Here is a 25,114-nt window from a genome sequence, read left to right as displayed (position 1 = left end):
AAAAACAACAAGAACAAAAATCTTTCCTCTATTGGGTAAGACCTGAGGAAACAGCTCTTGCTTCTTGCACACAAATGAGTTCAGTCCATTCCCCCCTCTGGTTCTCTCTAAAGTATGCTTGGCTTTCGTTTAAAGCACAGAATGTTAAAGTTGGAAGTAGCCTTAGGGGTCATCTGGTTCAACTCCATTTGACAGATGGAGAAAATGAGGCTCAGAGAGAGGAAGTGATTTAGTGGCAAAATATGGAGTATAATCAGACTCTCATAATTGCTGGACCAGTGCTTCCAATTCATCTTGCTATTTCAAAAGTGGGCCAGAGGCACATAGAACCAAATTTGTGTGTGTGCATGTGTGTATTTTTTCCTCTTATTTTCTTGGGAGCACTAATTTCACTCATTCATTCACTCACTCAGCAAATACATTTAGTATCTGATATGTTCCAGACACTGAGGATACAATGGTGACCAAGGTACACAAAATCTAGCCATCATGGACCCTATGTTCTAGTGGGGGAGACAGACAATAAACAATCAGATAATTCTGCTTCTAAGGGAGCTATATTTGTATCACGGGGCCCATTCTTCCTAAGTCTTTCTCTATTGGTGCCTCTGCTATCTCTATTGCTCCCCTCTTGTATTTTTTGCCCTTTCCTCTCTTGTGGGTATGGTGAGAGAGAAGAAAGCCATTACAATTCTTCTTTCCCTATACTTCAAGCTCAGCGTGAGGTTTTGAATTTGCTAAAGTCAGGTTTAGTACTGGTGTAGCACTAGGGTGAAGATAGTATTTTTCATCAACACTGCAGTAGTGGGCTGGCTCAGCTGTCAGGCTGCTTGTGAGATGACAACGAGGGACGGGATGTGAGAGTTGTGCTATTACCTTATAATTTATCTGTTCCTTTTTTATACAGTTTTAGTTGTGCTGAACCCCATCGTACCTGGCTGCTTTGACAGGCGTGCTATTTTAGCAACACAGGACAAAACAGAGAACGAAAAGAAGAATGCATGGTACGCTTTTGCTGTCAGCTTGAGGTTGCCCTGTTCCTAAATTTGTGGATGATTTGTTCAGGGTTGTTCAGAGACAAAAAAGCTTAGGTTTTGTTTTTGCCTATGTGACACTGAATGTTCTCACAGTTCACCTCATAGGTGGGCTGTTGTCCATAGGGAGTGAATGTGGGGATCCCCTTCCCTATCATCTCCTTTCGGGTTTGAAATTCCACCACTCTGGGCTAATCATTTGCCCACTAATCTCTGGGCTAATCATTTGCCCACTCAAAACATAAAGAGTTCAGGGTGGACTAACTTCTCAAGTACTTAACATTGGTGTATGCATTCACTTATCAGATCAATTTCTTCCTTGACCCAAAGCATGAAAAAGGGTGAGAGGTGGAGTTGGCCATAGCAAGTGAGGTAGGCAGATAATGAGACAATCTTGGCTCAGTTCCCCAGAGCCATGCCCCAACATCATCTTGAATGCTGTTTTATTTTTTTATTCTTGGTGTTGGAAATGAATGTAGGAGGCTTATGTTTACAGTTTATCTACCAAGGTTGATAGATTCTAAGGCCGAGTATGCATCAATCAAGGAGAGTAACTATGAGCTGCCACTGAAATCGAAGAGGATTGTTTTCAACCCTAGCAGATGGACAGCAAATATCTGGCTTTTGGCGTAAGGCAACTCTGCACATCTGATCCATCTGTAGGACTAGTGAAGATTTAAAAATTGTTCTCCCGGGCTTCCCTGGTGGCGCAGTGGTTGAGAGTCCGCCTGCCGATGCAGGGGACGCGGATTCGTGCCCCGGTCCGGGAAGATCCCACATGCCGCGGAGCGGCTGGGCCCGTGAGCCATGGCCGCTGAGCCTGCGCATCCGGAGCCTGTGCTCCGCAACGGCAGAGGCCACAACAGTGAGAGGCCCGTGTACCGCAAAAAAAAAAAAAAATTGTTCTCCCTATTGGGCTCCCAGCAGTACCAGGTTCTCAAGGAGCTAGGTGCTGATGTTGTTGAAGAGATACAACAGACAACATAACTTCGGCTACTTAAATTCCAATTTAAAAAATTATTTTACATACTCAAAAGGAAAAATGTAGAAGACCGTTCAGCTTCAAACATTAAACAAAGTCTTGTTCTAGTGAAAAAGGAGGAAGTTTGGGGGAAATATTAACTGCACATCTTGAAATAGAAGAGAGAAGGAAATAAAGGTTGAAAGGTTCTAAAAAATTTATGATAGTTTAGCATCAACTGAACTAAAACCATATTCTCTATTAACAACAGATGATAAAAGTTACAACACAATTCTCAACACTCACAGTGTGATTTAAAACAAGTTCAATGCCCCAAATGCTAAAAGGTGGGCCCTATACATCAAAGGGCACGTACAAGTCCACATAAAGACAAAGCACCAATTAAATGGTTTATTCTCTCATCTAAGACCCATCAAATAGATAAATCTGGAACATTTTTGGATGCAGACTGATTTTTGTACCTCAACCAGCACCTTGGGATCTTGGACAAGAAGGTTGGGAAACTTTGATTTGTTCAGGATCAAGATTGCTGGAGATGACTAGGGCAGGGCGAGAGGAGGCACTTGTCCCAAGTCCGCTGTTCACTTACTACTTCTGATTCTGTAGGAGCCTCTTGGCTGTGCTCAGGGGTGTCTGTTCACTGACAGTACTGAGAGCTTCTGTGTTTTGGTCTCAGAACTTTGGGGCCTTTCATTCTCTGTCAGTGTGTTTCTGCCCCACATGAAGGTCATGTACAACTTGCCTCTATCATCAACCCCTTTGGGGACTGATTAGTTAAGCTAATTAAGTTAAGTCAGTTAGTTAAGCTAAGTCATGGTGGCCCCCTGGGAAAACCGCAAGGACAGGAGCATTACCAAGCATTCCTGTCTGCGTGCGTTGGGAGTACAGGCCAAATCTTGCAAAGTCCAATGGTCCTCCCCTCTCTGTCCACCCGTCCATCCGAACCCTGTGTTGCGTGGGTGGGCCTGGGACGGGGATGGAACCCTACGGCAATAACCAAGCTGCTAAACTGCTGAGCTGGTTTTAATTGAACCGTGAGAGGGAGGTTTTCAGGCAGGTAGACAACATCCTGTTGTTCGGGCGCTCCTCTCTCTTTTTTGCACATCTGGCTGAACTGGGAGGCGGGTGGCTGACTCGTGTTGGGTTGCGGCGGCAGCAGCAGCAGCAGCGGTGGCATCTGTCCGCTGCCGTTCCACGCCTAGGTCCTCCCAAGAGTTCCCCAGGCCATGGAGGCGGTGGCTGTGTATCATGGCAAAATCAGCCGGGAGACGGGGGAGAAGCTCCTGCTTGCCACGGGTCTGGACGGCAGCTATTTGCTGAGGGACAGCGAGAGCGTCCCGGGAGTGTACTGCCTGTGTGTTCTGTGAGTACATGGTGGGAGCCTCCACTGCCCACCGTGCGGCCCAGGCCCGGCGGATGCCCTTTGGGGTGGGGAAACGCAGTGTAGAATTTACCTTTGCTGCCGAAAGGACTCAGGCTCCCGATTTCAGTTTTGACCTCTAATAGAGGCCAGCAAGGTGGAGGCCTGCGATGGTGGAGCGGCCAGCTTTGGGGCCACCTCCTCAGGGAAGGAGAAGCCTCTCTCTCCAGCTCTCTTGAAATGGCTTTGGAGGTGCCTTCCCAAAGGAACGTCAAATTCAAGGAGAGGAAGAAGACTAAGAAACTGAATCTATTACTTTAAGACATCAATACCAGTTAGGTCAGGATGCAGAGAGAGGGATGTTTCTGAATAAAACCACCTCTCTGGATCTACTTACTGAGTTTTCTTTAGAGGAGTTGGCAGGCAGAGGGGAGTTTCAGAAATAGGGCCTTTCTTGATAAAAGCTTGGACTGACAATAGTCATAAAGGGAATGGAGGGAAAACACCCTTGTATGATTCAGTTTTGCTCTTTACCTAAGCATCTTAGTCTAACGCCCCATTTTGAATCAGATGCACCTTCATCTTTGCTTCAGGGCTCCAGAGTCAGGCAGATCTGAGACCTAATCTTGTGCTGGTCTGATGCTGACTTTGGCAAGTTAACCTCTCAGCCCCTCAGTTTTCTTGTCCATAAAATGTAAATAATATTACTACCTACCTCATAGGCGTGTGAGGATTAAATGCCATATGCAGGTAGAAAATTTAACACTGGACCTGACACATACTAAATGTTCAGTAAAAGTAAGCTGTTGTTGTTGTTGTTATTATTATTATATTATTATTTTTTCAGTCTGTTTCTTTCGGTACTCAGTATTATTATTATATTCTTTGTTTTTTTCAGTCTATATCTTTAAGTACTCACAGGGCATTTCTACGGAAGTACCTAGCTCGATCACTCTTTGTTAGCAGGACAAAAACATCCACGAAAACACCAGCCCTGCACAGTAGCTTCTAGACAGAAACAAAATGAGGGGAAATGCTTGGTAGTAATTTCGGTGTCTGACGATACACTGCAAGGTTTTGAAGTTCCTTCTGGGTCATTGAAGAGAGATTGTATTGAGCCTGGTGTTAGAGGATTTTCATTGTTTATTGTGTTTTTTTAAACGGTCAAGACATGTTTGTGGCAACTATCAGGCCACGCTAGATACATTTGTTATAAAAGCTTCCAGGACAATACGTGCAAGCTGTTGAATCTCTTGGGCTCAGATCTTACGTTTCCTTTATATTCTTGTTTTTCTCAAGTGGAAACTGGAGACAGTCAGTGAAAGCCAACTAGTATTCCTAGGCTCTTTTCTTATCAAAAGAAGGTGAAGGAGTGAGTAGACTGGTGAAAGGGGCTTCTTTAGGGAAGCTGATAAAGGAGGTAATGGGCCCCTTAACCTAGAGGTAAAAAATAAGGTACAAAAGAAGCCTAGGAAGGGGTGGAAGAGCAGGGGACAGTGTGTGGCAGGATGCTCTTAAGACTTCAGACACACTGGCCTCTTTGTTGTTTCTCGAGCTTGCCAAGCTGCTCCCTGCTTAGGATCTTTGCACTTAACTATTCCTTCTGCCTCTTCCCTCAGAGAGGACTTCCTTGACCATCCTATCTAAAATAAGTGCCCTCTCCCTGTCCCAGTTACACTCCATCACTTTGTTTTTCTTCAGGGAACTTTAAACTATCTGACATTTGCTTGTCTACTTATGTCTTGCTGGGCTTTCCTACTAAAATGTAATCTCCGTGAGAACAGGGACATTGTCTCCCACACCAGGAACACAGCCTGGCACGTAACAGGCATTGTGAGGCACGCAATAGGTGCTCAATAAACGGTTTTGAATTAATGAATGAACTGTCAAGACAAATACTGTTCTTTACTGCAGAAAGCTTTTGGGCTGATATCAGGAGGCCAGGGTGTGGACTCTGGGGAAATCACTCAACTTCTCTGGGTCTTGGTTTCCATATTTGTAAAACAGGAATAGTAATGTATGTTCTACCTTCTGCATAAGATTACAGTTGGTAAAAGATGCAAGAGAGAAGGATAATCTTAGCCTTTTTCCCAAGTAGGCCAGAACTACATAAGGTATTAATTTAGGCAGGTGGGAATTTCTCAAGTTAAGTTTTCACCCAAAGTAAATCTTGCATAAATGCAGTTTTTATGACTCTTAGTTCTCCGTGCACACCTCCTTATGAAGTAGCAGAAAATTGTCGGCAAATTGGGAGTCCCCCTAGCATATCTTACGATGGGCACACTGAGGCCTCTGAGTCCTGGAGGGTGATGGCCAGACTGCTCCAGAGGAAAGACACAAGGATGCATTGCCTTTTATGACAGTTTCTCAGCCTTTTTTGAGCCAAGGATCCCTTTTGATAAACGTAAACATTTCATTTCCTCCTTTTTACTACTACGCTGTAGTAACAAAATCAAATTTTATTTTGAAACAAACCACATACTCATTTTAAACCAAAACATCTATGGTTATGATATACAGCAGAAATAACAATGTAAATGGTGTCATATATATATGAACAGCAAGGTATAGCTAACAAACATATATTTGACTGTAGGGTTCACTCAGAATAGTTTCTCAATCTGTCTTTTGTTTCTTCTCATTATCCAAGAAGGTTTGGTTGAGCTTCAGTTTCTGTATTTTTATTGTAGAAATAACACATTGCATATGCCTTTCTAACTCTACTTTAAACTATACTTTCTAACTAGGTTTGCTCCTTTCCCCAGTTCTGAACCCCTAATCCTGGCCTTTAGATAAGGCCTTTTCCTCTGTTCATTTTGGGAAATTGAATCTCATAAAGTATTAAAGAAATTTTCCATTTATAGGATTGCTCACCTTCATTTAAAGCGAGAAGTTTTTCTTCCAATTATTTTCAATAAGTAAATCTAGATTTTGGTATAAGTCTATTAAAAATAGTTCCTAAACACTTATTCATATTGTAGAAAGTTTTTAAAATGTAGATAATGGAAATGAGGGAAAATCATCTATAGTTTTATAACCTAAAGACAATTATTGTTGAAAATTAAGTGTTTTTTCTTCTGTATTTTAATAAAACAAATTGCTTTATAAACATATGTGCTCTTACACTATTGTATTCTGCTGCATTTTCCACTTAATGTGAAAAAAACACAGTTATATATAATGTTCTTACAAATGATTTTAAAACATTATTTTTAATGATTTCATGATAGTCCAACCAGTCCAACTATATTTTCCTTAACCAGTCATCTATTTTTAGACATTTGAATCATTCCAGTTTTTTGCTATTATAAATTCCGTCATGATTCATATTTCAATCCATAAAGGTTTCCTTGTATTTATGATGACTTCCTTATAATGAATTTCAAGATGTGCAATTTTTAGATCAGAAAACATGAACAGCTTAAGATTCTTGATGTATACATGATCACCAAATATTTTTTCCTAAATGGTTATTCCAGTTTATATATATGCTCACCAGTACTGCATGAAAGTGTCTGTCTCACCGCACCATCCCTGGAAATGGGTATTCTTGTTAAAAAAAAAATTCTTCTTGAAATTTGGTGTCTCACTCTTTATTTCATATTTCTTTAGTGATTGAGTGTCTATATGGTTGGTAAACTTGTATTTCCTTGTTCATGAATTGGCTCTTTGTGTACTTTGCCTATTTAACCATTTGGATCTTACTATTTTTCTTAACACATTATGAGGTTTTTTTTTTTTTTTGCGGTACGTGGGCCTCTCACTGTTGTGGCCTCTCCCGTTGCGGAGCACAGGCTCCGGATGCGCAGGCTCAGCGGCCATGGCTCACGGGCCCAGCCGCTCCGTGGCACGTGGGATCCTCCCAGACCGGGGCACGAACCCGCGTCCCCAGCATCGGCAGGCGGACTCCCAACCACTGCGCCACCAGGGAAGCCCTTTTTTTTTTTTTTTTTAATGAGTGTTTATATACTAATCCTTGATCTATTGAAAGTATCTTTTCTCAGTTTGGTGTTTGCCATTACTTTTCTTTGACACACAAAAAATTAACATTTTTAGTAGTCAAGTCCGTCACTCATTTTCTTTGTGTTTGACTTCCCCCTTTGCTTCCCAACTTAGAAAGTTCTTTGACCTGCAGAGATGTCATAAAACTTCACTTCAATTTTTGTTTTAAATTTATGGTTTGGCTAGTTTATACTTAACTCTTTAATTCCATTTGGAATTATATTTTTATGTGGAGAAAGGATCCAATTTGATTTTGTTTTGAAATAGCTAATAATTTATAAATAGAACTTTCATTCCTGATTGATTTATTAGCCTACTTTACTATACATTAAATTCTTACATATAACAGTTACTGTTTTGCAGTTATCTATTTGGCTCAATTGATCTATTTATTTTTATACCACTAGCGCTATATATAGTATGATAATGTTTTAACACATTTAAAAAATTATTTGCTGTTCTTACCTGTTGGTTCTTCAAGATGAAATCTAGAATGATTTTGTTAAATGAAAAAAATCCCATTGGGGTTACCTTAAACTCATTAATAAGTTAAGGAGGAATTGTCATCTTTAAAGAATTTAGTCTTCCTATCCAAAAACCTGATATGTCTCTCCATTTATTAATTTTTTCATTTACATCCATCAATAGAGGTTTGTAGTTTTCTTCCCATAGCTCTTGCATAGTTTTTGTTGTTTATTTCTAGTTATTGTGAGTATGAATGTATGTGTCTATTTTTTTGTTTCTATCATGAATGGAATCTTTTCCCACTATATTTTCTTTTGCAACAGGAAAGCTACTGACTTTATGGGGTTTTTTTGTATCCATCCAGTATACTAAATGTTCTTATTAATGCAAATAGTTTAAATTTAATTTAATTTAATTTTACTCTTTTTGGTTTTCAAGGTATATCAAGTTTCTTTTCACTAAGGTACATGTGAGCTCTCACATTTCTCCCCTTTTCACCCCTAATGTAGACAGCCATTGGGAAAGTCCTAAATGCCCACTGGGATAGTTTGATGGTGATAAGAGAAAAACAAATTTAAAATATTTAAAATAATTACTTTGAAGAAATAGTTTATTTCTGTACATCCTCTGTACATATCTCAGTTTGCTACTTTTATCTGATGGAAGATTTGGAAAAAGAAATGCTATTATATTCTTTAGCCTCAAGGACACATAATGAAGTCATTTGACATATACGTCTTTAGATAAAAGGATAATTATCTTTTTGTCCTTTAAGATTTAAAGGATGACTGGGAATAAAGTGCCTATCAAACAATTGAACTGGAGAAATGGGTGAAGGAACAGTGACAAAATAAAACTCCAGCGTATCAGTTGTAATTGCAGGGAACAGAAGAATGAGAAATTATAAAACTTAGTTAATTTTTGAATACAGTTGGATATGTGTGTTGGCACCGCATTTATCTTCATGATAATTGAGGCCACTAGAATTACTTTGGATTATCTAAGTACAATCCATTAATGGCAGAGCAAGCCTGAAGGCCAGCCTAGGATTAAATGTGCAAATACACAAACCACCAAATGGACAATTCACAGGCCAATAAATCACGTGCTGACTCTGGTTGACAATGTAAAATTAAGTTGCAAGATTAGTCTGAAGATGTCATTTAGTTTAAAGCAAAAGGGAAGCCTAGGTTGACCTCTTTTGGGCTCTCCCCATCTTGTCTCTATGCTTTATACCCTTCCTTTGCCCTTTCTCTCCGGTCGTAAGGCCAAGCAGACTCCCTCCCTTTTTGAGAACTATGCTTTTGGATTCACCTTAAGATCAATTTGTTAACTCATTCCCTCTGATATAAGAGAGAGGCAGCATAGAAAGATGGTTAAGAGCCCATATCTTACAGCCAGACCCTCTGGGTGTGCATCTCAATTCTGGCCCTTAACCAGCTATTTTACCTTGAGCAAGTTACTTAAACTTTCTGTTTCAGGTTCCTTATCTGTGGAAAGGGTGACGGCAATAATAATACTACAGTACTTTACCTCATAGGGTTGTTATGAGAATTATTGCATGAGTTAACATTTATAAAGTTAATATGTAGTAGGTGTTTGTTAATATAAATAAAAGCTCCATAAATAATTGTGAGACAAAGTTAGACCATTGTATGAGTACTTAAATAAAACGTTCTGTGGCACTTCAAGGGAAGAAGAGATTATATTTATTGTCATGACTCATCGAAACTGGTATTACATAGTTTTACCATCAAACTTGAAGCTGAATGACTTTTGATGGTTCTGAAAAATTCAAATTCACTGAAAGAATGAAGATTGGGCCATAGGAAATTCAAAAACTTCTTGGATCAAAGTGGCTTTCTATAGGATACCATTCCTCTGGGTATAAAAGCTCTGAAGTATTTGTTACAAAAACAGTCACATCATAATTGTGCCTTGAATTTTGCATGTAACATTCGTTTGTATAGACATAGACAGCCTGGGCACTAGCTTGCTTTATTTGTGGTGTCATGAAGAAGTCAGATGTACCTAAACCTTTTCTTTTGTGTAGTCCTTGAAGTGGTATAAAGAAGGAATTGATGTGGTTTTGTCAATTGTAAAGCAAGACCTGTCCCCAACGCTGACCCTTTGAGAAAAGAAAAAATAAGTCAGGTTGCTTTCTTCTTGTCTCTTTCTAACCAGAACACTTTTTTAAGAGTTGGGGACAGCTTTTGAAAAATTAAAGGCAAATTTTAATATTAGCAGGGACTGAATCAACACATGCTTTGTGTCATTAAAATGCAAAATGTATTTTTTAAGAAATTAATTTTTTAAGAAAATTAATGGCAACAACAACAACAGAAATCTCTATTGTTTTCTACCAATTATTTATTTTCTAGATTTTTTCATGATAAATTTAAAATTCCAGGCTTATCATCAAGTGTGACAAAAAGGTTTGATGGAGGAAGGAAGTTAAAATTACACTACATTCTTGGTTTGTCTATATTAATGGGGAGTCAGAGGAAAAATAATCCTAAAAGGGATGTAACAGTTTTTAAAGACGAATGATATTTTTCTGATCTGTGATTTGCTTAGGCTAGATTTGTAAAGCTCCAAGTTGTAATTTTACTTCTGTTTCTTTAAAAAAATGTTGTTAGTCATTTGTATAACTTTATAAGGGAAATTACAAGACTTCCCTGGTGGTCCAGTGGTTAAGACTCAGTGCTTCCACTGCAGGGGGCACGGGTTCAATCCCTGGTTGGGGAACTAAGATCCTGCATGCGGTGGCGTGGCCAAAAGAAAAAAAAATGGAAAATTAATATGCAAGGACGCGTTTATATTAGTTTAAATTTACTTCTAGTTTATATACATATGGGGATAGTTTTGAACAGTAATCAGAGTGGCGGCTCTCCTTGAGTCCACTTCTTTCACATACCATCATTTTATATCAACATGGTCCAGGTGTTTAAAATTTTTTGAAAAATGTAGCTCTCTAATGCCTTTGAACTTTGGTATAGTTTTGAACCATTCTTTCTGCTGCCATTTCCTTATTTTGAGTAACATTCCTTAGGTTAATTCCATTTTTCATTATTAAAATAGAACTACTATGAAAATCTTTGTCAAATTGCTTTTTCCATTTGATTCCTTAGAGTATATGAAGATAAAGAAGGTCATTAGGTAAAAATACGCACAGTTTTATGGCTCTTGTTATAATTTGTCAGTTTATTTCCTAAAAGAGTGATTTTTCAGTGGACAGGGAGAGAGTATGTGTAGTTTGGAAAAAACATAATCAATATTTTCATTTACTTTTGTATTATAGAATTATTGTTTCATAATACAAGCTACAGAAAACAAAACTATGAAATCTTGTTGGGGAAGAGGGAGTAAAAAGTTCAGAAACACTGTTCTCTGAAGACCAAAAGCATTGAAAAAGCTTCAGCTTTTATTTAAATAAAATTTCATTCTTAAAGCATAGACTAAAAAAAAAAATTGAGTGACTATGGGGGTGGTGAAAGAAGCCAGCTTGACTTTGGAGAAATTGCCATCAATATTCCCAATGAGGTGTGAGCATTTTCCATGCATTTTAATCAATCCTTCTGTAACTTTAATGTTCCTACAAATCATCTGGAAATGTTGTTAAAACGCAGATTCTGACTCAGCAATTCTGGAGTGGGGCCTGAGAGTCTACATTTCTAGCAAGGTCCCAGGTGATGCACTGTTATTACCCTGGGAACATAATTTGAATCGCACTGTTTTAAATCTCTTCCATCAGTGATATATGAGAGTATATCAATGACAGTTGGCTACAGGGGATCTTTGGTCAGTGACTTCAGCAACTTGGAAGTGGAAGAGATGAACTGCTGGCTTGTTTGAGGGGTGAAACAATTTTGCTCATTCAGAAATTTGAGGAGTTGTGGAGTAGGAGATTGTTAAAATTGGATGGGTTAATCACAACGAGCTTTATGTGCCACTAGCACCAGGTTGTTCAAGACTGAAGGAGGTAAGGACTTTTGAAGTGGTACTCAGGTTCCTGCTGCTTAACTGAAAGTGCGATAAGATCAGATTCGTTAGGAAATCATTTTCAAAACAGACTCATTTATTTTGACTAAATGAGGCTGAATGATAGTAGGGAGATAGATTCATTGTATCTTTTAGAAACCCACTGTTTGAGAAAGTGGAAAACTGGTTGCCTATGATTTTGTTTGCATCGTTGCTGAAATTTTAAATAATGCATTTCCACAACACCTTTAATGATACTGAATTATTGCCATTCATCTCTTCCCATAGGGAAAATGGAACTAAAGGCCTATGCTATTTCCCTGCTCCTACCTCCATTTTGCCGTGTGACTTTTTTTTTCTTTTCTTTTTCCGGCACCTTGTGGGTCTTTGTTCCCCGACCAGGGATTGAACCCGGGCCCTGGCAATGAAAGCGCCGAGTCCTAACCACTGGACTGCCAGGGAATTCTCTGCTGTGCGACTTTAAGAAAACCACTTAAACCCTTATGTTTGGAGTCCCCATGGTGAAAAATGGAAATCAAAGCTCTTGCTTTGTTCCCTGTAGCGTACTTACTGAAATCAGTGAGGTACATTTCAATTGCTTAAAAAAACAAAAGACTTTACAATGTAATATTTTATATTTATTTAGCATATTATATATGCTAAAAAGTATACTATATGCATATATCAAGCTATTTCATATATGATCTAAGTATTCTGGCAGATCTTTATAACAAAAATGAAACATTTCCTGTAATTGTACCAGCAAATTAAATTGACCCTTTTTTGGGTTTCACAAATCGAATGAACGTGATTAGAGTGTTTTAGACCTAATTTTTTCATCCTTTAGGTAATAGTACTGATGGATAGTGATTAAAAATATAGTAATTTAATCCACATAAAGACTTTTAGTTCTATAGGGGATTAATGGTAAGTGAGGTCAGTTACTCAAGCTTGACCCTGTTTGAGATACTTTAGGTTCTTTTAGGTTTAAACACATTTAATTTTACCAGACTTTAGCATGTATTTTTTTTTCTTTTTTTAAAAAATTTTTTGGCTGCACCATGCTGCATATGGGATCTTAGTTCCCCAACCAGGGATGGAACCTGCGCCCCCTGTATTGGAAGTGTGGAGTCTTAACCACTGGACTGCCAGGGAAGTCCCAGCATGTATTCTAATCAAAGATATATTTTGACCCAAACTTGTGCCAAAGAATAGCAATCAGAAAATGTCTGAAATAAAACTCTGTGAAGATTCAGATTCATAATTTGAAGTAATTCAGCATAAAGTTTACCATACTTTTCTAGGAAGCAAAGGTTTGTTAGGCAAGTTAAGTAGCAGTACCATAGATACTAAAATATAATAAATAATCTATATCCATTACAGTGTGGGGATCAAAAGCCAGGGCTCTAGAGTCAAAGATGCCTGATTTAAATCCCATCTTTGATGCTTGATTTGTAGTGTGGCTTTGGTTACTTAACTTCTCAAAGTCTCAGTTTCCTCATCTATAAAATCAATTTCACAATATAAAGTTCATAAGATTACTGTGGGGCCCAAAAGAGATAATGCATGTGCTGTGGGCTGAATTGTGTCCTTGTCAAATTCATGTATTGAAGCCCTAACTCCCGATGGGGATGTACTTGGAAATAGGGCCTTTAAGAGGTAATTTAGGTTAAATGAGATCATAAGGGTGGGTCCCTAATCCAATAGCGTTCTGGCCTTATGAGAAGAGAGAGAGCACCCTCTCTCAATGCACACAAAGAAAAGGTCATGTGAGCACACAGCAAGAAGGTGGCTGTTTACAAGTCAAGAGAAGAGGCCTTGGAATGAAACCTTTGTTGCTAGCACCTTGATCTTGGACTTCCAGCTCCAGAACTGTGAGAAAATAAATTTCTTTTGTTTAAGCCACCCAGCCTATGGTATTTTGTAATGGCAGCCTGAGCAGACTAGTACAGATTTTGGTACTGAGAAGTACAGTGCTGCTGTAACAAACACCTAAAAATGTGAAAGTGGCTTTGGAACTGGGTCATGGGTAGAGACTAGAGGTGTTTGGAGATGCATGCTAGAAAAAGCCTACCAATACTGTGAACACAGTATTGGTAGAATGATGGATGTTAAAGGTCATTCTGATGAGGTCTCAGATGGAAATTAGGAACGTGTTGTTGGAAACTAAAGAAAAAGCCATCCTTAATTATAAATGGCAAAGAACTTGGCTGAACTGTGTTCTAGTATTTTATGGAAGGTAGAACTTGCAAAGTGGATATTTAGCTGGAGAGATTTCTAAGCAAGGTGTTGAAGGAATAGCTTGGTTCCTCCTGACTACTTACAATAAAATGCAAAAGGAGAGACATGAATTGAAGAAGGAATTGTTAAGCAAAAAGAAACCAGAATACAAAGATTTGGAAAATTCTCAGCCTACTCATATGGCAAAAAATGAGGAAGCTTGGTCTGGAGAGAATACCAAGGGAATGGCTGGATAATCACTCCTTAAGGAGATTGCCCATGATGTTAACTAGTCATCTCAACAGAAGCCAGGAATAGAGTTTGGACCAAAGCATCAGAGACACTGTCAGTTTGGACCAAAGGGAATAGGGCAGGACAATAGTGCAGTTTGGCTGCAAACATGCTTTATCTTTCAGGAAAATGGAAGAATGATCCTGAAGTTGTTTCAGAGATCATCAGGGTTACCACTCCCACCACAGGCCGAGAGTGCCTAAGCCCAGGTGGGCAAGGCTGCTTCCACCTAGATTTCAAAGGTGGGATCAGCTGCCCAACAGAGCCAAGTGGGTGGGGCTGCCCCTGCAGAGCCGTGGGGGTGGCAGTGCCACCCAGTGGGCCTGGAGGGCAGAGCGTCAATCCAAAAAGGATTATTCTCAAGCATTAAGATCTAATGGAATTTGCCTTATGAGATTTCGGACATTTTTGGGACCTGTCACCCCTTTTCCCCTTCAGATATCTCCCTTTTGGAATGGGAATATCTGTCCTATGCTTGTCTTCCTGTATTTTGGAAGCACATGACTTGTCTGGTTTCACAGGTTCACAGCTGGAGAAGAATTTTGCCTCAGCAGCAGTCATATCCCCAAGTCTCACCTGTATCTCATTAGATGATATTTAGAAGAGACTCTGGACTTTATTTAGACCTCAGAGTTGATGCTGGAATGTGTTTAAGACTTTTAAGGCTGTTGGGATGGAATGAATGTATTTTGTATGTGAATTTGGAGGTACCAGTGTTGGAATGCTATGGACTGAATCATGTTCCCTCTCCCCCCATATTCATATGTTGAAGCTCAACCCCCGATGTGGCTGTATTTGGAGATAGGCCTTTAGGATGTAATTAAGGTTAAACAAGGTTGTAAGGATGGGGCCCCAATCCAATAGGACTGGTGGACTTATAAGAAGAGAAATCTCTCTCTTCACACACACACACACACACACACACACACACACACACACACACACACACAAAGAAAAGGTCATGTGAACACAGCTAAAAGGTGGCTGCCTACAAGCCAAGAGTAGAGGCCTCAGAATAAAACCTATGTTACTGTCACCTTGATCTTAGATTTCCAGCCTCCAGGGCTGTGAGAAAATAAATTTCTTTTGTTTAAGCCACACAGACTGGTATTTTGCTATGGCAGCCTGAGCAAACTAATACAACATGTAAAACTCTTGGCATGTAGTAGAAATCAACTATACAGATGTACAATATGCGTACACAGTGAATAATGGGGGAAAACGTTTACCCCATCTAAAAGGACAAGCTAATTTCAAGTACTTTAGCAGGACTCCTTTTTAATTCGAATTACTATTAGTACTATATTATGTATTATAAAGTTATATAGTAATAGTAATATCATAGGAATATACCACATTTATATTTATAATTAATATTATTATTAACTTAAGTGGGCCTGATAGTATCTTATCCCCAGTGAAATGTTTTCACCTTAAGGCTCTGTATGTACTCAAAAAATAATATTACTATGCTTTGTTGAATCTGTTTAATAATTCATAATTTTTACCAATTACAATAGGTCTCTAGTTTCTTTCTGTCCCAACAGTCTCTCACCTTGACAAATCCTTAGAAGTGTGAGCACCCTCGTTTGAAAAAAAAATGAAAAGATAAAGAAGGCGTACTAGAAACTGTGATATGCAAGCAAGTTAGATTCCACAGGCTTTTCTTTCTATGAATGCAGTGGTGCAATATACGTGTGTCCCAGTATATGTATCATTTATATGTAATAGTTAAAGCTCAAATTTAGAGCATCCGTTGTTCTTTTGGAATTTTTCAGTAATGGAAGTTTATTCTTTCACAGGTATCAAGGTTACATTTATACATACCGAGTGTCTCAGACAGAAACAGGTTCTTGGAGTGCTGAGGTATAGCTCTTTTATTTATTTTTGCTTCTGGGGGTATCAGGGAGGTATTTGAAATTTAGACTGCTTTTATAAAAGAGCTGTCAAATCCTACGTTCCCAAAATATTCATCAGATTCAAATCACTAAAGCTCCAATCCAAAATTGCTCATGGATCATTAAGAAGCCTTTAGAGAATTTTGGTCCCAGTTCTGTTCAGCCACCACTGTATGGAGTGGTCTCACTTTGGGGGAAAGATAACAAAGTTAAAGGATTGTGTCAAACTTTTGGTGCCTGTGTGAAATTTTAGATAGCGTATCAAAAATATATTAAAAAATCAAATCGACAATTATTTACCAAATGATACTAATGCAAGTGTTGGCTCTATGGGGGATTAAACAACATGACTCCTGTTTTCTAACAGCCTGTAAGACCCTTGAGAGATACAACATGAATTAAACAGCAATGTGAGAGCCTGGTGTTTGCTGTCAGGTGGATGTGTGTTCCAGGTCTTATCTACCCCCAACCCCTTTCTGAGAGGTCTATGACCTTGGGTAGGTTACCTAATTTTTCTTTGAACCACTTTCTTCATCTGTAAAATAAGCCTAAAAATAGTCCCTTACTCATAGGGCTCATTTTGAATATTAAATGAGATAATGCATATAAAGAAAGCTCTTAGTCAAAGGACTAGCAAGCAAGCCCTCGAAAATGAGAACTCACCCAAGTTGCTGAACAATATGATTGTTTATAGTCAAGTGCTATCTAGCACAAGCATTTAAAGAATAGAGAATTTTCCAAGTATTAGGGTAATCAAGGCTACTCTTCTGTGGAGGCAGGACTCCCAGCTTAGCCATATGGGAAGGACAAGGATAGGTAGAAAAGAGAGAGAGGGAACATTCCAGTGACTCTTAAGCTATGCTCCGCAAAATCCTGAAGTTCTTTCATTTGAGTGCCTTGGAGTTGCCCAGGGGGTTACAGAAGGATAGGAGGATGTGTGGGTATGCTTTGGGTCCCCAATTTGTCTTTAATCTGAGCAGTCCCTTTTAGTTTGCTTATCAACTGGGGCTCTGAGAAAAATTTCATTAGAAAAATGGGTTCTTATGGCTTTGAAAACATTTGAAAGTCACAGTACCATTGCAAGAAATGCCTGTAGAGTGAATCTCTTTCCACATACCAGGGTAGTATCAATATATTACCATGCTAGCAAAGTAGAGGTCTCTACAATGGAAACTTCTGACTTCAAATGCTTTCTCTGATTTCTGACTTTTTATAAAAACAGTCTGTCTTTATAATGAAAGGACTTCATTATGAGTTGTTTGAAAACGTAAATGCTAATATCAACCTGTATTAATAACTCAGTCTATGCATTTAAGAAACTCTGAAGTCTAGACTTAAAAAAAAAAGTAAAATAGCTCTAACCTTTACAGATGCACTGGTGAACTAGAAAGCACAAATTGCAGACTACAAATGTTTTGAACTACTGAGATGAATTAGGGCAAGTTTTCAAACACATTGTTGCTTTATATCAGGATAATTGATGCTACCATTCTAATTAGAGGAAAAGCAGTACCATTTCTAATCAAAACTGTTTATACCCACTTATTTTTAAAAGTTCTCTGCATCACTGCAGAGATGATTGAATAGGTTATTAAATTTCATTTATTATGAGGAATAGTAGTGTATGATATATACATATATAGTTGTATATAATTTGACCAGAAATAGCCCTTCTTCCTAGAGAAGTAGCCTTCAGCTGCTGAAGAATATTCTTTATGGAAAGGATCTTAAATTAGTAGGGCTTAGGTAACGTTTTCTTTAAACTTGTTTTCTTCCATTTCAAGTATAACATCATATGCAGATTGTTACATGTTTGTGATCATGTTAGGGAAGAAAGGGCTTATTGAACACAAATGCTCTCTCATTCTGTTGTCTGGTCTGACCCGTTTATCTAATAATATTGTAATTATCTGCACCAAGAGAGCAGAAGATTGGCATGTTTTCTCCAAAGGGAAAACAGTTTAAAAAAAAAAACTCTTTAGATTTATTTTTGAAATGCATATTGCATTTTTTTCTATCTACTAAATTTGCCTTCTAGTTATGTTTTTCTATGGTGAATATTAAACTAGTGTGTATTCTTAGAGCTCATATCATCTGACTGGAAGAAATTTCTCTAGAGCATATTGAAGACCAGCTATGATCCAAAGCATGTTTCCATGGATAACTGTATGGGAAATGTGCAAATTTGAACAATAGCTGAGTTCAGTGACAGGATGGGAGATGTCAGTGGTACAATTCTTGTGGTAAATGTATTTTCAGAATGGGGTAAATAACAGATAATTTATATTGCTCTTTGGAACAATGCTTTAGTTTGCCACATTGCGGGAAAAATCTTGACAGTAGCACTAAATTTTCTGTGCAAAGATTGTGCTAGAAATCTAGGTGTGTCTGCAGTTTGTTTCAAAGAGTGGAGTGAAATCGAACCCTGGATCCACTGAACTACGAAAGACAAATATTATGTGATTTTCTAGCTTTAGGTAGACTTTTAGGTTTTATCATTGCCTAGTATATTAATTTATCTCATGTGACTCAGGCTAAAATTTTGCCAAATTGTTAATTCAGAGAATTCCATGTACAGTCACCTATCATTTATTAATATGTTCATTGTCTGTGGTACTTTGTAAAAAATGTACTAACATCCTCCTGCTGACTTCAGTGCTTTTGGGCTTTTCTGGATATTTGATCATCAGTAGATCAGTGGATGTTAAATAATTTTACTTATTGACCTAAGCAAAGCACTATAAATTCAGTCAGTTATTTGCCAATGCAACATTGCATGCCAAATTCAAATTGCTTTTTTACCTTCAGTGCTATTATTCCTCTCCATTGGCATGGAGAATCAAGTGTTAACTGCATACAAATCCTCATAAAAAAGATGCTTCTGTTGATAAATGGTTTTACAAGCCACAAGAACAGGTAAAAAGATGTGTGGTTTGAAATCTTTCCACACCGGGAGAGTGGATTAGTTTCCCTTCTGGTTGGTGACTCTAACTTCACTAGAACCTGTTTGGTCTCTAATCTGCCTAATCTGAAAGGAAAGAGACTGGGTCCTGGGATCTGGAGCCAGTTCTGCCTCTGGTTATCTGTGTGACCTTGGGCAAGCTGAATTATCTCTTTGTATTTCCATTTTCTTATCTGTCAAATGGGAGTAACCAAATCAGCCAATAACTGCCAGGAGATGGGAAAGTGCTTTGAAAATGAACAAGTACTCCAAGGAAGACATAAGAAGGTTATTTTGTGCCTATGGCCTGCCTTTGACATTTGGAGATTCTATCCTGGAGCCAAAGAACTGTTTGGATCCCTGTAAGAATGGCCATATTATTTTGGATGAGGTCTCAATAGAGTTCTGGGAAGGTGTTTTGACTGTAAGGCTGGAGCTGAGTGGGAGCGTATTCTGTATCTACTGAGTAGCTGTGTGAGCCTATGAGCTGACACTAATTTAAAGCTAAAAAGAACTTTTTCAGTGTTTTCAGTGAAAAACTCTTTACCCCAGTGTAGGACATGACCAAGAGTTATAGTGGACAGTGTGCTGTCTTTAGCATTTTGTCTAGCTGACACACGTCTGTATGCCAGCCTTCATGTTTTCTCATTAAATGCTAACAAACAAATAGCTCCCACCTCAAAAACTTTCTAGATGGAATAGCTGAAAAACAGCTTTCTAAAAAAACTGGTCATTGTTCAATTGCTTATAGCAATACTATTTTATTTCATGTAAAATGACAGTTTTGAGCTGACGCTTAAAGCTTGGCTCATAAGCTTTTGCAGGAAATTGTTGTTGATTTCAAGTAGTGTCTTTACAAGAGAATTCATGTCAGGAGAGGAGTACATTTTAATACTCACCTGCAAATAATGATCCCTTCAAAACCAAACAAATAAATAAAGGTGACCTTAGTCTTTCATTTTCGTGTCATAGAGAAAACCTTGTCACAGTGAAGTGTTGACATAAAGAGCAGTTTGGGGGAGGATAGGGAAGTTTCCCAAGGAGGAAAAAATTTAATGTGTAGGATGAGGCAGGACATATCGTGAAGTGAAAGAGTATGAGGACTAACTAGCCTTGCATTGTGTGCCTCATAACAGCCAGTTTTTAATTTCCTGTGTAGCATTTTATATTGTGGAATGATGGCAGGGAGGATGGGTTGTAGTTGTTGTTTTATTTGTTTGTTTGCTTTTTTTTTTTTTTTTTGGTTCTTTAGGCTTTTTATTAATGACCTGTAGGATCTGTGTTTTTTCTCTGTTTAACTGCATCCTCTCTGTTGGTGAATTCATTGTGGGTAATGGCCTGTGTACCCTTAGAGGTTCGGGATGTATGATGGGTAGCAGGCAGGAAGGGCAGGGCGATGAGCAGCAGCTTGTACAAACTAATACCACCCTCGGGAGAACTGAAATGACAGCTCATTAGCTCCTCTTACAGGGAAATTCAGCCAACCAAAGTAAGCTCTTCTAGAATGTTGTTTTTCCTTCTTCCTTATGTTTTCAAATATTTGAACAAGTTACACAAATGTTACCTCTCTAAGCATCGCTTGCACATTTTGTAGGCCCTTTTTTGTATCATTATGAGGTAGATGAATAATCTGCTTGGCCTTTTATTTTCCAGACAGCACCTGGGGTACATAAAAGATTTTTCCGGAAAATAAAAAATCTCATTTCAGCATTTCAGAAGCCAGATCAAGGTATTGTAATACCTTTGCAGTATCCAGTTGAGAAGAAGCCCTCAGCTAGAAGTACACAAGGTGCTACAGGTATGGTTTACTGTTTATTTTTGACAGGTTTGGAAGCTTAGGGCTATGAGTCACCCTAGTCATAAACATATAGAAAAATGCAATAAGAAGATGGAGCCAGCAGCCCCAGTGAGAGGGGGCTATTCACATACTATGATTTCCACATGCTATACTATAAACTTTTAATAAAACTCTGCAAAAATATAAAAAATTCTATGAGCCCACAACATTTTAATCTCTCTTATCCCGTCTTGTTTTCCCCAGCCTGTTTTGTCGCTCCATGAGTACCATTTCACTTCACTAATTCAGACACAAATAATTTGAAAGACGGGACAATTCAGAGAACATCTGGACTTGTCCTTTACTTTTGCTTATTATCAGGTAGTGTTTTCCCTTCAGGGATGGAAAGGCTAATGTTAGCTTGGTCCACATGATCCCGATTTCTGAATTTGTGGTGCTTGAATTAATACAATTTTATTGTAGCAAAGGAAAGGAAGTTAGTAGACTTTATTTTTCCACTAGCGCAAATTGTTACATCTCCTGAGCAAAGCTATTTTAGTGGACATGTCAAGCTAATCACCGAATACTAGCCGATGTCCTCAGCTGTCAGATTTGTGATAGTTGATATCTATTGAAGGGGGTTAATCATCTGTCTTGAGTAAGAGGATACGCGTTGATTGAAACAATAAATATTTATGATTAAATAAAATGAGTTGTTATTTCCTTTTTTGACAGGGACCCAGGCTCAGGCATAAACTGACAATTAGACTCAGACTCAAGTGGTGAATTAAATTAATGAGTAGTTAGCTTTTTTAAAAGAAATGTAAATAGAATTCCAATTTACAAATTGGCTCAGTATGCCATTCTCTATAACAGTTTTAAATACTTGTTGCTTGAGCTATATCATTGGATTGTATCTTTGTGAACTTTATGCAGTTGGAAATTTTATGTTTGAGTTAACCTGTAATTTTAATAGCTTGTAAGTTTATCTCTTCTTGATTTTTGTTATTATTTTTCTTTAGGGAGAAGAGAAGATCCTGATGTCTTCCTGAAAGCACCATGAAGAAAAATAAAACACACCTTGTACTTTATTTTCAGTAATTTAAATATATGCTAAGTCTTATATATAATTGATAATACAGTTCAGTGAGCTACAAAAGTATTTCTGAAACCATCATAGTCCTGTAATGGAAGCATCTATAGCATGATGTTAAAGCTGAAATGGACTTTTCGGATAATGAGGAGCTTTGAAATGAGGATTGGGGAAAAATAATTCCACAGGTTATTTTCAGTTATTGTATTTACAAATGGGAAATGACTTAAAACATAATGATACTTTATAAAAGATTAATGTCAATTCTTGCCAAATATAAATAAAAATAATCCTCAGTTTTTCTCAAAAGCACCATTTTTAGTGAAATATTATTTGATAGCTACTGATTTTAAAATGTCTTCCTTGATTATATGGCAGGAAGCTGGTTCGTGTCCCTCGTCTTTGTCATGTGCGGTTCTACATTAGGTATTATGCTCTCCAATAGCTATAGTGTTATAGGCTCTCTGGGGATATGTGAAACTGTGCACTGTGTGCTAAAAACAAGTACTAGATAGAGAGTGAAGAATTTCTGTTTAATTCTGAAAGCAACCTTCTTGCCTAGTGTTCTGACGTTGGACAGTAAAATCCACAGACCAATCTGTAGTTTAAAATTCCCGTAATTTAAAATATGCTCTAAATGTTTATTATATTTGATGCTATAGGATTTGAAATTATATTACAAATCTGATGAAGTGGACTTTTCTTCTTTTCATTTACCTCTGCCCCAGTAGTTGTCACTCCATGTAAAAACAGCAGCTGCGGCTCATCAGCTGTGGCTCATGAGTAGCTGATTTACAAGCAGTCTCCCTATCAGGTCGCCCTACAAGACCATTGGAAGCTTACAGGTTACATTAATTTTTAACAATTCCAAGTAATTGTAACCTAAGTGAGAGCCAAGATTGTAGGCAGTGATGGGTATTGGTATTTTCTTCTCACATTTATATTTTCATGACTCTTACAATTCAATTATATGTCAAGTTGCTTCGGGCCTCATAGAATTCATTCACCAGCAAACACAATAGGCACTGGGGTAGAGAAGTAAAAACACCTGGCCTCCACGCTCAGGTAGCCCCCTGCCTAGTTGGACAAGAAAACAATAGCAATAAAAGACAATAAAAGAAAATAACAATAAAAGACAAGAAAATAACAATAAAAGGTGGTAAGTACATGGTAAGTCAGGGTCCCAACATGTAGGTAGATCTTTTTTTTAAAGGTTCTACTCCATTTATAGTTATTATAAAATATTGGCTATATTCCCTGTATTGTACAATATATCCTTGTAGCTTATTTTATACAGAATAGTTTGTACCTCTTAATCCCCTACCCCTATATTGCTCCTCCCCCCTTCTCTCTCCCCACTGGTAATCAATAGTTTGTTCTCTATACCTGTGAGTTTGCTTCTTTTTTAAAATATTCACTAGTTTGTTGTATTTTTTAGATTCTACATATAAATGATATCATACAGTATTTGCCTTTCTTTGTCTGACTTATTGCACTTAGCATAATACCCTCCAAGTCCATCCATGTTGTTGCAAATGGCAAAATTTCCTTCTTTTTTATGCCTGAGTAGTAGTCCATTGTATATATATATATACCACATCTTCTTTATCCGTTCATCTGTTGATGGACACTTATGTTGCTTCCATAGCTTGGCAGTAAATAATACTGCTGTGAACATTGGGGTGCACGTATCTTTCAAATTAGTGTTTTTGTTTTTTTCGGATATATACCCAGAAGTGGAATTGCTGGATCATATGGTAGCTCTATTTTTAGTTTTTTGAGAAACCTCCATATTGTTTTCCACAGTGGCTGCACCAATTTACATTCCCACCAACAGTGTACAAGGGTTCCCTAGGTAGATCTGTCTTTAAAGGAAGAATAAGTTAACCCAATACTCTGGCCCATGGTCCATAGGAAGCTGGTTCCTTATAAGTTTCATTATAAACCAGTAACTTGGAATTCTGGGTTGTACATGAGAGGTGGTGAGCTTGGTTAATAATTAGCGAACTGCCAAGAGACAAAGCTACTCTCTCTGCTGGCAACATCTGACTTCTGAGCATTTAACCTGGATGCTCTGGGAGTGCAAAAGTGGGGTATAGCCACAATGATGTATTGAGCTCCAGTTACCATTTCTGGAAGTAAAAGCATCACTTTAATTTGTAAAGGAATTCAGAAAGCTGACTTTCCAAATAAAATGCATATGTTTAGATACTTTTTAATTATTTGTAGCTTGGGTTTAAATTTTAATAGGTGTAACTAATTTTTAATCTAATTTGTTCATTATGGAATAATCCTAAATATAGGAATTGTTTGCATGTTCCTTTACTAGGGCCTTTTTTGAATTATTTATGTTTTCTCATATTTTAATAAAGTATTTGAAATCTTTATTTTTCTAATTTGTCTTAAAATATTCCTTTCAAAAGTATTCAAAGATAGGTGCTATTAATATACTAAATAAAGCATCGATGAAGGTCATCTTATCTTATTGGACTGATTCACTGAAAAAGGTAAGTGCTTTTCTGATTTTGCTATTGTCAAATTTTCCAGTTGATGTGCCTACCCACTGTTTTCTTTTGCTGGCCTTTTATTCATCAAGTTTTTTGCACTTTTTCTTTCCTGGCATGAGCATCCTTGCTATTTCCCAGTACATAATAGCTTGCACCTTTACAGAAAGGTCATATCCTTGCCATATCTAAAATATTGCCATGTTAACATATACCTGTAAGATGCTGAGTAAAGGTAGAAAAATGCACATATATTTCTAAGTGCACACCTTTCTTCAGAAAAAAACATGTGTCAGCAAGCCCACAAGGAACATGACAGTTTATCAAATACTTGTTCATTTCCTCTGAAATTTGTTCTGAAGAGATAAGGTCAGTAGGGAGACAAGCTTAGGTAATTGTCCATTTGGCTGTTACAGGCAGGGAACTTTTGTGGTAGTACATAGGTAGAATAGGTCTACAGAGGATGCCTCTGATTAAGTCTTCTGGTATAAATCAAGGGCTGGATTTAAGATATTATTTGTGGTAGAATGGATAGAAAAGTTAAAATGTGAGAACCAGCTTTAAAA

At 37.9% G+C, this 25,114-nt stretch overlaps 1 protein-coding gene across 3 annotated transcripts in view; it reads left to right on the top strand.

Moving 5' to 3' along the window:
* The window catches only part of SH2D1A (SH2 domain containing 1A), a 106,527-nt gene extending 84,174 nt beyond the window's left edge, over positions 1-22,353 (top strand). The window contains exons 1-4 of one of the 3 annotated variants that reach the window (XM_067723978.1): positions 3,216-3,379; positions 16,138-16,201; positions 20,828-20,963; positions 21,974-22,353. In XM_067723978.1, the coding sequence (XP_067580079.1) occupies positions 3,243-3,379; positions 16,138-16,201; positions 20,828-20,963; positions 21,974-22,014 (378 nt within the window). In that variant the 5' untranslated portion in view covers positions 3,216-3,242 and the 3' untranslated portion in view covers positions 22,015-22,353. Of the gene's footprint in view, positions 1-3,215; positions 3,380-16,137; positions 16,202-20,827; positions 20,973-21,973 lie in introns of those variants that run through there. The other 2 variants (XM_067723977.1, XM_067723979.1) reach the window with 2 other exon arrangements.
* The last annotated feature ends 2,761 nt before the right edge of the window (positions 22,354-25,114 follow it).

The sequence above is a fragment of the Pseudorca crassidens genome, chromosome X, assembly GCF_039906515.1.
Source record: "Pseudorca crassidens isolate mPseCra1 chromosome X, mPseCra1.hap1, whole genome shotgun sequence".
In the NCBI taxonomy this organism is placed as follows: domain Eukaryota; kingdom Metazoa; phylum Chordata; class Mammalia; order Artiodactyla; family Delphinidae; genus Pseudorca; species Pseudorca crassidens.
This window is presented reverse-complemented; position numbering and strand designations above follow the sequence as displayed.